Here is a 12,687-nt window from a genome sequence, read left to right as displayed (position 1 = left end):
CAAGGAACAGGTGAGGGCTGGGGAGAGGATGGACACTGACTTCTTGTTAGTTGGCTGGCCCACCAAGAGTTGATGAGAGCATACGGAACAATATCCAGTATAGTAACAGAGAGCACAGGGGCAAATCTGGAAAACAATGCACTGGCAACTGATATATCAGACCAGAGGTGAATGGGAAACCACATACATGATGCTGAGATTGGCTGTGGTCTCTTGCTCCCAAGCCCCCTCTGCAGGGACCCCACACATGCAGGAAATAGTGGGGAGCAGAGGGATATCAGCTCTTTCTCAAAGTTCTTAAAACAACAGGACTCCTAGAAGTTACTAGTATTAGAAGGCAGGAGTAGCCAATGACATGGATAAATCCCACAACAGGTCACCATATAACATATGTCTAAGCCAGCAAAGATGCTTCTTATGACCACTGATCCAGGGGTGAAAAGAAGAGTATAGTGGACTAAAGGGGAACTCTGGAAAACTGTCTGATAGTCTAGAATTGACCTAACCTGTTTCGTGGAAGTTGTGTTGGTATCTGAGAGCAACTGGTTCCAAGGTCTCTAAGGACTGAAGTCCTGGGCATGATCAAGCAAATGTGCCCTTGGGACCCAGAATGGCAAGCAGCCATCCTGACTGTGCCTAGTTGCCTCCATATAAATAACCCTATTACTTGAGGCAAGGTGCAAGGCTATGGAGAAAAGGGATTCATCCTTTCTTATTTTGCTCTAGAAACATCAGGGTTATCCTGATGCTATAATCACTGCCTGTGTCTATAAACTACTGTACTCAAGATAGATAGGGTTGGTTTGAAAGCCTTAAGTTTTGTTAAACTCTTACTGCTTCTAAATCAATAAGCAACCAAGAATCAGGAATCTTCCTTTCACATCTCTTACTTCCTACAACTAAGGAAACCAAATGATAACAATTACAAAGATTTTGGTGTGTGTACTGGGGAGCAATTGAGCATAACTCTTAGTAGCTTGAGTTCCCTCCTTTTCACCACCACCATTCTAACTAAAACAAATAGAAAACCCACCCCAACCCCCTTAGCTTAAAAGACACTAGGCTCAGAGTTATTCTAACACAGAAAGCTATTTTTCTTAAAGCGGTAATATTAAAAAAAATAACTTTCTTTATAGAATATCTGCTCCAAGGTACTACAGAGAAGATGAGTAAAATATTTGCTAGGCCACTATTTTAGCCAATTATGGTGGACTAACAATGCACTGAAACAGCTCATTAGTTAGGAACATACTAATTCTTCTCTAAATCTTAAGTAGATCTAATAGAATCTCAAATGTTCTCTATATATAGTTAGAATAGAGGACTAGAAAATATTCCTATTCCCCAAAACTTTACCCCTTTCTCTTAGGGATGTCAAAAGTAGAATGGGAAACAAGAAGGAAGTATAAATCAGGTAGTCTCTAGGAACAGAACCAGACCTCAGGTGATAGCCAATAGCTCTGTCGCAATGGACAAAGGCAAGTCTACTGAGTGTACTCAATAGAGGGTGTGTGTGTGTGTGTGTGTGTGTGTGTGTGTGTGTGTGTGTGTGTGTGTGTGTGTGTGTGTGTGTGTCAGTAATGGGATACAGCAGTGGCAATGGATGAAGCTATTCATTAGACATTAGAGTTTGAATTATGCAGAAAGAAGTCCTAATGGCCTTTTATACTAAATCAAACACGTACTATCTATTAGGACAATCCTGCCATTTACTTTCTTTTTCAACCAGAGGACACTGAATGAGTCAACTTTAAACTGGACACCCTGGGAAGCTTGAGCCAAAGTAGCAGCACTTCTGTGCTCATCTAGTTTCCTCCCCCAAGTGATGGTCAAGTGCTCAAAACATGGCTTGTCTGATGATCTTCTAACTAAGCTGAGAGTTAGAGAATCTAAGTGGGGTCTTGGCCAGGAAAGAGATCAGTTTTCCTTCTCTACAACTAAACCCAATCTCTAGTTATGTCTTTCCACTTCACTAAAAATAAGGCAGATAGGGAAAATACCAAACTCAATTCTGAGCGGTGGGTTAGATTGTGTGTGTTAGAGAAATGGGGGTGAAGGATTGAGAACATTCACACTTCATACTCCTGTGAAGTCAGAGCTGAATTAACTTTTACAAGTAGATTTAGTGCTGTGAAAAGTCAAGTTTATTGTATCTGAGGGGTAGGTAGAGAGGTTTGTGGAAGAGATGGCAATAAATATCAGTAATCCTAATTGTGGCTTATTTATCAGTGGAGTAGAATCTTTCAAAGAATTGGGAAGTTGCCATAGTTATTGCCAATTGTGGATGAGGAAATCTGGCATACCAGTATTTGCTTCACAAACTTGGAAATAAAGGTATAAAGCAGTTAGAGAAGATCAGCTTCTAATCATTGCAGTTCTGGACTAGTACCCAAATAGAGAAAGAAGTACCCCCTTAGAGTTCACGGAGCTGCATTTTTTTAAACCTTTGAATTACAGACTCCTTTTATTTAAACTTTTTTTTTTAAAGCAAGAGAGGAAGCAGGGGGAGAGAGAAAGATAAAGAAAGAAAACATCATTTGTTCCACTATTTATGCATTCATTGTTTGATTCTTGTATGTGCCCTGACTGCAGATCAAACCCACATCCTTGGCATATGGGGATGATGCTCTAACAAACTGAACTAACCTTCCAGGCCCCATGGAATTGCATTTAAATGACCTAAATCTTTAATCAGAATTCAGTAATGGAAAACGGCAACATAAAAGAGGTTTGGATAGGAGAGGGCTGCATTTGCCCACTAGATTCTTCAAGCTATTATCTGCATAGTTTGATATATTTTGATGTTCCACAGCACTAACAAGGGTATCATTCTTTATAGAAATGTGAATTAGGGCTCCAAATGGAACACTACTCAGAAAGGAAGGGGAGATGTTTTGTAGAGAGCTGGTGTGGTATGATGAAAAGTACACTGGACAAAGAGTCCCAGTTCTGTCACTAATAACCAGGAAAACTAGGATTGGCCACTTAATCTCTCTGCTTTTGTTTTCTTACATGTAAACCAGTTTACCAAATCAGGACACTGAGAGAACTGAATCAGATACAGTACACTTTAGCAACTGTAAAGCACTGTGCATGAAGTCACACATAGAACTTAGTTTTAAACTCCTGTTTATTATAGTAGGTATTCTGGGATGATTTTTGACCCAATATGGAACAGGAATTTACTTTTTATAAAAAAGGGGACTCTCTCAATCACCACCACTAATGCAGAGCTCTCCAGGATGTTCTAAGAAAAAAAAGTTCAGAGATATGGAAAGGGAGATAAATTCTCTGTCCCAAGAATGAAAAATCTGTCTATCCCAATCTCCAGATGGTTTGACTAGCCTTAGAAAGGACACATGAGAAGGCACAACTGAAGAACTGGGGATGAGAGCTCTAACTAATCTGAGTTAGTCAGGTCCTATCAAGTTTAGGGTTCAAAAAGAGAGAAGCCCTTTGGAAAAGGTTAGACATGAATTCTGGTGTTAAATACTCAGGTTTTCTGTGCTCTATAAATTCTTCTATGGTAAATGGGAAGAATATACTTAAAATAAGTTGCTGTCAGGATAGGGCCCTAAAGTAGTTCTTCTTTCACCACTACCTAGAACTAGGTACTTGCATGCTTCTGCTGGGGTAGAACAGAGAGAGTGGAATAAAAGGGAGGTTCTCATGACTGCTTTGTGGAAAATGGAGAATATTAGGCTCTGGAGAAGTTAATACAACTTTCACCAACAATGAGGAGCAAGTCATGGACAATCATATAAAGGACATGCTCTAAAGCCTTCTAAATTCTAAAGCAGGCAAATCTTTTCAGACGTCCTTGTAGGGTTTCAGAAATGGGTCATCTTACTCATTGCATTGTTCCAAAGAGAAAACTACATAGACAGAGGTGTCTGCATGTGTTTCTATTATTCTTTCTTAAAGATACAAAACATTCCCTATGCTGGGTCAGCAATAAGCTCTTCATATCTTTCCACATATTCAGAAAAGTTAGCTTAGAAGAGACATATTCTTTTACCTTAATATGTTGAACTCCTCCAGAAATGCCCAATTCCAACAAATTTCTGGGAAGAAACAGTACCTAACCTATACAACTATTTGGTCTTCTCTACCTATCCAGAACTTAAAATGAAATCAGCAACAAAAAAAATAAGGTCATTGAGCAGAAGTCTTTTTCTAAATGGGGAAAAATATCCAATGTTGCGAAAACCACAAACTGAATTATTCCACAAGCAGCCATGCATGGAGCAAACTCACTCCGCTGAAGAGATTACAGCAAAACAAAACAAAATGAAAGAAAACAAACAAACAAAACAAAACAAAACAAGGAGAGATATAGATTACACAGAAGTACCTAAAAATCTGCCTTCTCTTGTGAGAGCTAGAAGAAAAGGCTTCTTTGGAGAGTCTGTTGGTTAACATCAAAGAAAAGCATCATTACAGGGTTATATTAACCTCACTGACAGAGCTCAATGAGAAGCAGGGAACATGCTAAGTGGTACTAACCTGATGTCATTTAGATATCCGTTCTGGCCAGTCTAGGTGAGGGGAGAAAACGGAAAATAACTTATAAGAAAACAGCATGGTATAACCGAAAAGGGTGTCCATGATGCTATGAATACCCAAGATCCTCAAACCAAGCTCACACCCCAACAGGGAGAGAGGGAGCAGGGACAGGATGACCCAAACCCACACACCCAATCTGACTTCTCACCTTTAACAGGAAAGAGCATGGAGCATTTTTAGCCTTCCCAGGGTGTTTAAAAAGAGAGATTTATAAAGGTAGGAGTATGGAAAGGAGGAAGAGGAAAGTATTAACCTATTATTTCCTTTTTAAGCTCTAAATTTAGTCTCTCTAGAGGTAAGCTGAGCATAATAATTTGTGTGCTTGGTCCTAAAGAATGTGTTCAAAGAAAGGAAAAAGGGAGACAAGAGAAAGAAACTAAGTTTTTTGGGGGGAAATCATCCTCAAATATTCCATTTATGTCCTCTATACTGGCCAAAATGAAAGACATTCTGACCTGAGAATAACAAATTGGGAAAGCAGATACTTTTCAGAGCCTAGAAAAAATGAGACAATTAAAAGCCTGAAACATTCCTTTTGGGGGTCATTTTCTGACAAAGCCATTGAGCTGAGTGAAGTAAGCAAGCATTATGGTGGACTCCCAAGCCTTAGAAAAAGTTACCAAGTGTGTCCAGCTGCTGAGCAGCATGGGCTCCACAAAGAGCAGAGCCTATATGGTGCAGTTTTCCCAATACATAGCTCAGGCTCCAGAGAAGGCTACTGCATCAGCATTTCCATCCAAACACCCTTCTTACCACTTCCCTTTCTTTTTGGCCTGCCTCTTCCTCCCCTCTGCCCCAACCTACAACTCCACCCTTAATCATCTCCCCCTTTGGCCAAGTTCTTTTCCACATGGGAATCTTTGGAGTATGATGGGCTTTGGCCACTTTTCCTTGCTAGACCTTCTGACAATCCTGAAGCCTCTACTGCAGCAAGACGTAGGAAGTACTGACATGACAGTGATAAATCCACAAGGATTTAACAAAGAATACATATATTAGTAGAGGCTTGAGAGACTAAAAATCAGGAGAAAAAAGGAGAGAAGAGCTAACTTTTGACTGTGTTATGGTTGTAGGTAGACATATTCCAGTGTTGTCATAATTAGCCCCAACACCCTGTTAAAAGTTGCTGGTACTCTCCGAATATCTGTGGCTTTGCTTTAATGTCTGGCATGGTGGGACAGTCATTATTCATGTGTCAGTGAAGCAGAGGTGCACATCACAGATTGCTATGCTATGATGTCCCTGATGATACTTCTTAATCTAAAGAGCTCAGAGCAGAGCAAGCTATTGAGAGGTAGTTTACTTTAGGGGTTAAGAGCATGTGTACTCTGGAGCCAAACTCTGCATTAGAACACCAGCTCTTTCACTAACTAGTGGTGTAATCTTATGTTACTTAACCTCTTTCTACCTTAGTCCCACATTTATAAACTGAGGAAAATAATATAACCTACCTCATCAGACTAGTATGAGGATTAGATAATTTATGCAAAGCACTAAGAAGAGTGTCTGAAAGACAGTAAGCATTATATAAATATTTGTTATTATCATCCACCAACCTGCTCTGTCCATAATATAGGGTCACCACCAGCCATATGTGCAAATGACCTCTCTCCTCTCATTTCAGCCAACTGATTTGCAGGTAAAAGTTAGAGAACCATCTTTGAAGAATTATCCAATTATCCAGATTAGATAATTGGAATATAGATTTTTCTGTCTCAGAATGGAAGTCTATGTAACAGAGGGTAAGAAGAGTCCTTCTTTTTGGACTTTGGGCCAGAAGGTTTGTCATGTATCTGTCCCCAGTGGGGATCCCTGGAACACTTGGGTCTCCTGAGACAATGAAATGTGTTTATAGAGGAGGTCAGTTTTATTGAAGTTGGAAACAATATTCTTCTGAGCTAGGTGATGGTGGAAAAAAATACACAGATAGTCTTTCTGATGGAGGAGAGAATGGGGAAATGGGAGGAGAATAATGTCCATCTAAGTATATTGATTAAAACTGGCCATCTTTTGACAATGAAGGGAGGCTGGCTCTTCCTCCTTTGTTTGCTAATTTGACTGTAAAATGGTGCTATATCTGGATCCTACATTTTCTGGAGATTTGATCCTTTCTTGCCTATCCACAGCCTTTCCTGAATTTCTGGTAGGCAAACGCCACCTGATATAGGTGTATTAAGTATATTTGATATGGCTTGCAATTCTTCAGAATAAAGTTATTTAAAATGATTCATGCTGGTTTTTGGCCCAAGGAGCCAGTCCTATTCTAAGAAGCAAGTTAAGACATATAGGAAGAAAGAGGCTTTCTGTTCAGGTAGAGACTGGAGGGACTAGTAAGTGGTAACTTCTGTGCATCTGGAATGTGGAGTTCTGAGAATGGATGACAGATCTGTGTTCTAACAATCACCAACATATCCTAAAAACAAGGCTGGCCAAACAAGATCAATGTATAGGCTATGGGGACACTAAGTCTTCCACTTAGAAGCAAAGATGCCTAAAACGGACAGTGGAAGTGAAAGAGGTTAAGTGGGAGAAGGGTTTGACAGGCAAGATTCAGAACTCTTCCATAAGCCCTGCCAAAACCATTTCTATTTTCAGTCTAATCATATCCACCAAATTCAGCCACTCCATTTGTTCTCTTTGTATGCCATACAGCAGAATGTATTAAAAATAATACAAATAAAAATCTGCTGCATCCCCATAAGCCACATTTAATTTTAGAGATAAAATGAAGGGCTGGCTGATTTTGGTTAAAAAAACAACACCACATTTATGGAGGGTTCATTCCATTCACAGTTCCAAAGATTAAGAGCTAAAAGCTATGAGCTGACAACTCTCAGAAGCTACACTTACCTCTCGGGCAAATATTCTCTCTCGGACCCTTTGATATTCCTCCTCTCTCTCTTCTATTGACTTGCTCCTCCTTCCATCCTGCAATGGAACTCTGATCTAGATCGATGAGCAGAATTAAGCTAGTTAAGTTCTCCTCGTACTGCAAGCTCACTGCACACCAGCAAGGAAGAGAAACTGGGAGAGTTTATAGTTGCCATAAAAAAAATGGAAAAAAAAAGAAATAAAATTTCCAGTGTTGGACAAGTTCACTGGGTACATCTGACCATGCAGTTTGGGAGATCAGGTTTTCAGGATGGTTGGGGCCTCTCCATCTCCCCACCCTCACCCCCAGAGTATCAAGAACAGTAACTATAAGGATTGGTTGCTTCCTTATAGTAATCAGGTACTCTCCAATCAATAAGGATCAAGAGAATAGCTGAGGGAATAAACAACATTGCTCTGAAGGGAAGCAAGGGACAGGAGGAAGCTAGAGAGGAAGAAGAACATGTATTTACCAGACCTGAATGTAAAGAAGAGATTTACAGATCTACACCTGACATTATACCTTCTTTAGTCACTAATGAATGTCATGGCCTGAATATCCAAGTCACACATAGCTCAGCAAAGAGGGCCTTGGAAATAAAATCCCAAGGGTGAAGCTAAACTCAATGCTTAAGATTTTTTTTTTCTCATCTTAACTATGGCTCCTGGAGGGAGGGAGAGAAAAATGACAGAAACAGAGAAGAAAGGGAACAGAGCAACACAAAGAGGTAAAGAAAAAGAAAAGGAGAAAAGAAAAGAAAGAAGGATGAACAGAGAAAGGACAGATGAATAAGGTATGGAGGAGGGAGGGGAGAGAGTGATAGAAAGGAAAAAGAAGGAAATAGAGGACAGAGGACCTTTCATTCTGAGAAACGTAGTGAGGTGACTAAAGGGGATAGTTGAGCAGATCACCACCTCTGGCTAGTCTACCATCCAACCCTCCAACACAGTCTTCTCTCTTGGCCTGTGAATTGTGAGCACTATCCTGGGTAAAGTGTTATAGAGTGTCCTTTTCCATACTGCTCTTGAAGGCAAGGAGCTCTGAGGGAGAAACCCATCAAATGAATGTTATCAGGTTATAAAAGATTCTGACCTTTAATCCAGAGGCTTTGAAAGCTTCACATGAAACAACCAAGCAGAGTGCTGCTCTAGGCTGATTTTGCTCATCTTCACCAATCTCCAGAGGTAATCATAACTTCAGGAGTATCAACTTTTGACTAGATTTAATTCTCACTGGCCTTAAGAACCTAAATTCTACTACATATCCTTTTACAAATCCCATTCCAAGAAGACACAGGACGATATGGTGCTATATTGTCCTCAGCCTCTAGCCCTGGTACACTAGTGGCAGAGTAGAAAGAGCATAATGGGCTTTGAGGACAGACGGGATCTCAGCTCTGCCACCTCTGAGTAATGTCACTTCAGGCAAATAACATTTCCTAGCCTCAGTTTTCTTACATTTAAAGTGGGGCTAATACCCCCATCTACACTGGGTTGTGGAGCAGATTAAGAGATAATGGATATAATGTGTTAGGAAAAAGTCTAGTTCAGGAAAAACACTCAAATAGCAATTACTGTGTTTATTATTAACATCACAGAGAGAAAGTGCATAAAGCCTAAACTATTATGGATCAAGCCTGAAGCTGAGAGATGGAAAGTTCACAATAGGAGCAGATTTCACTCTGCCCCACTGTGCCTTGAGGCCTGAATAATTCCTGAACCACAGAAAAAGGGTCTGGGGAAAATGGAGAGAAGGGCATCAGGATGGAAAGGCTCTTGTTTTTTAATTTTGTCTTTTTTGTATATTTCATTGTTTTCAATCAGACCCAGCATGTTTGTCCACAATAGATAATGGCATTTTTTTCAAAAGGACTCTCAAATAAGTAACAAGCAGAAAATGTCCTGGTCTCAATACCACACAGTATCCCAAGGAAACTAATTTTGACTCTAGAGGTAAGATATTATTACAGTTACCATTAATTAGCAAGACTTATATTGGCACTACCCAACCATGCTCTTCGAACCTTAATCCTGGTTCTCCACCTAACCTTCTTTGGAGGCCAAGCAAAAGTAGGCTGGATCTAAACCCTATATGTGGCTAGCAAACTAATCCCCAAATAATTACTTACTCTCTAAAGAGTGGGCTCAAAGTCAGGCCAACAGCCAGGCCCATAAATAAAAGGATGGGGCAGATTGTTCACTTCTTATGCCTTAAAAAGGGGACACTGTCTGAGGTTCCCACTATCAAAAGTCAAATTAACTCACTCACCTTAATGGAAGGACTTGGCAAAACAATTTACATAAAGGGATCAGAAACACCTTTATAAGTGGGTAAATGAGATCACAATTTCACCACTTCAAAGCTAGCCCTGAGCTAGATAAGAGAGGAGGTGGGATAAAGTAGCTTTGGGTGGTTCCCAAAGAAATCCCTAACTATTAAAGAAAAAAAAGAATGAAGCCATTAGCTGAATCAAGGCTGAAGCAGGGAGGGACCTTGCTTTGTCCCTAAATAATGTAGAATTAGAAGTCTGTGGCAGAACCAGGGTGTTCCAGGCCAAATGAGAAAACCCAGCAAACCTCAGCACCATGTCTCTCTGGGGCTAAAAGGATGGCATTCAGCTCAGCAAGTATAGTCAACCCTTAACATTAAGCCAAAGCCAACTCAGTATAGCTCAATATATTCTTCCATACTATGATATTTCAAGTTTTCTCCATCCCACAAAAATTCTTCTGCCCTCCCAGTTTCTCTTACTGTGATCTCTCTATACGCCCATCCCTTTCCATTCTTTACCTGGTTATCATCTCGATCCATACTGGCATCATCTCTCTTGAGAATAAATCTCTGTTGAAATTCTGTATTCTTCTCATCCTTTATATGTTCTGAGAATCTCTGTTCAGGGCTGGGATTGGAACAGAAATGTGAAAGGAGGGGTGGAAAAAAAACCTTTTGTTAGGAAGCAGACCTCCCAGTACAGCTTTCTTAAATTCCACAATTCCCATTCAGGGGATTTCTGGAATCAGGAATTCAAAAAGTCACATGAAGCTTTTAATGAAATCCTTAGGGTCTGTTCTTTTTTTTTTTTTTTTTTAGAGAGAAGGAAGGAGGAAGGAAGAGAGAGAGAGAGAGAGAGAGAGAGAGAGAGAGAAACACTGACTTGTTGTTCCACTTATTTATGCATTCATAGGTTGATTCTTGTGTGTGCCTTGACCGGGGACCAAACCTGCAACCTTGGTGCTTCAGGATGATGCTTTAACCGAGCTATCCAGCCAGGGCCAGGGTCTGTTCTTTAACCATCTATAACTTATCTTCCTTCAAAGTTATACCAGCCCTATCAGTAAAGGTGAAGAGAGGCCAGGGGCCAGTCTTCACAAAACACCAGTACCTCTAGAATGTATATCCAAGCCCTCACAGGAGTGAGGAAAGAGGAATTGGTAACATAGCCCCCCACACTTCCACTCTATTCCCTCCACAGAAATAGACATCTTGATCCTACAACCTTTCTCTTCCACCCCAGAGGCTATCCCAGGAAAGTCTTCCCAATCTGTGGTTTTCTCCCTTACATTCTTGTGTTACTGGTTTTGTTGATGATGACAGCTTTTCCAGTTTGATCAACATTGTGGTCCATCCCAAAATAGGCAGCTACCCGGTGTAATAGCATCCGGTGATAAGAGGTCATCTGAGGGAACTTTTTGAACTGGTTACTGAAGGGAAAATCAGAGGAAAAAAGCAAAATAAGGAAAAATAATAGCCAATTGTAATTTTAGTTAAAAGTATCTAAAGTAAGAAATTTCTTAGGAAAAACAGATATAAGAAAGATATCTATCTATTCAGTGGGAACAAAAATGGTTCTCTCAGCTCTTTTTCGCTTTAGTATTTTGTATATCACTCTGACCCACTATCCTCATTAAGACCATTCCTTAACTCCACCTGGATGAGAAATTTAAGAATAATAAAATATGAAACAAGAGGTAGCTGCTGAAAAGATAAATTCTTTTCCACTGAAGTCTAACCAATAATTTGAATACGTCAGTTGATTTTCACACATATTCTTTATTTAATCCATTCTGATTACTACCCCCCCAACCCTTTTTGGTTGCCAGTGAATAATTACTTCAAAAATTCAGACTTTAAGGGAAAAATGAAAGAGGGATATACTAAAATTATACCTAAATTTCCTTTGGTCCCCCTCCCACCTCCAAATTTTTATTTCATTCAAGTAACTTACTTGTTGTCATTAATAAATTCCAGAATCTCCTGTTCTAATTTTAGCAGCATCATTCTGTCCCTGTTTAGAAAAGATTAAAACAAAACAAAAAGCAGCCTCCCATAGACATTCAAAGCAAGGGTTGAGAACATGACCTGCTCACTACAGAGGCTGAAGGGAGAGACAGATCCAAACCCCAACAGTGGACCAAAATGCAGGGGCTACTGAGTCTCACTGACCTTTCTTATGTTACTTTAAAAGAGAAAAACAATTGGGTATGCATTTTGCAGATCCTGCTAACCATGTACTTTGTTACCCTTATCAGAAATCTAATTCTTTTGTCAGGCATATTCATATAAACACATAACTTATAAACTGAATCATTATTCTATATTCCATATGATTATTTACAGAATTTTAAAACTATGATGATTTAGCTTATGTAAAAATCAATTATTTTTTCTTCTGTGATTTTTAATTGTACTCCCAAGCCTTCATATTTCTTTGTCTCTGCATTCTTCTTCCATAGAACTTTTCTTAACTTTTAAAAAAATTTTTGGCCCTGGCCGGTTGGCTCAGCGGTAGAGCGTCGGCCTAGCGTGCGGAGGACCCGGGTTCGATTCCCGGCCAGGGCACACAGGAGAAGCGCCCATTTGCTTCTCCACCCCTCCGCCGCGCTTTCCTCTCTGTCTCTCTCTTCCCCTCCCGCAGCCAAGGCTCCATTGGAGCAAAGATGGCCCGGGCGCTGGGGATGGCTCCTCGGCCTCTGCCCCAGGCGCTAGAGTGGCTCTGGTCGCAATATGGCGACGCCCAGGATGGGCAGAGCATCGCCCCCTGGTGGGCAGAGCGCCGCCCCATGGTGGGCGTGCCGGGTGGATCCCGGTCGGGCGCATGCGGGAGTCTGACTGTCTCTCCCTGTTTCCAGCTTCAGAAAAATGAAAAAAAAAAAAAAAAAAAAAAAAAAAAATTTTTAATTGGATATATTTAGGTGACATTGGTTAATTATACAGGTCTCAGGTATATAATTCTATAACACATCATCTGT

The 12,687-nt window shown here is 40.3% G+C and overlaps 1 protein-coding gene across 45 annotated transcripts in view; it reads right to left on the bottom strand.

The window, feature by feature from the left end:
- The window catches only part of R3HDM2 (R3H domain containing 2), a 223,684-nt gene that overhangs the window by 28,215 nt on the left and 182,782 nt on the right, over positions 1-12,687 (bottom strand). For 26 of the 45 annotated variants that reach the window (XM_066369420.1, XM_066369422.1, XM_066369421.1 and 23 more), the window contains 6 exons: positions 11,664-11,723; positions 10,999-11,139; positions 10,229-10,337; positions 7,417-7,512; positions 4,507-4,538; positions 4,355-4,408 (listed from right to left, as the gene is read on the bottom strand). In XM_066369420.1, coding sequence (XP_066225517.1) covers positions 4,355-4,408; positions 4,507-4,538; positions 7,417-7,512; positions 10,229-10,337; positions 10,999-11,139; positions 11,664-11,723 — 492 coding nt within the window. The remainder of the gene's footprint in view (positions 1-4,354; positions 4,409-4,506; positions 4,539-7,416; positions 7,513-10,228; positions 10,338-10,998; positions 11,140-11,663; positions 11,724-12,687) is intronic. The other 19 variants (XM_066369402.1, XM_066369411.1, XM_066369435.1 and 16 more) reach the window with 6 other exon arrangements.

This window comes from Saccopteryx leptura, chromosome 2 (assembly GCF_036850995.1).
Source record: "Saccopteryx leptura isolate mSacLep1 chromosome 2, mSacLep1_pri_phased_curated, whole genome shotgun sequence".
Classification (NCBI taxonomy): Eukaryota; Metazoa; Chordata; class Mammalia; order Chiroptera; family Emballonuridae; genus Saccopteryx; species Saccopteryx leptura.
The sequence above is the reverse complement of the archived record's forward strand: the minus strand, read 5'-3'. Positions and strand labels throughout refer to the sequence as shown.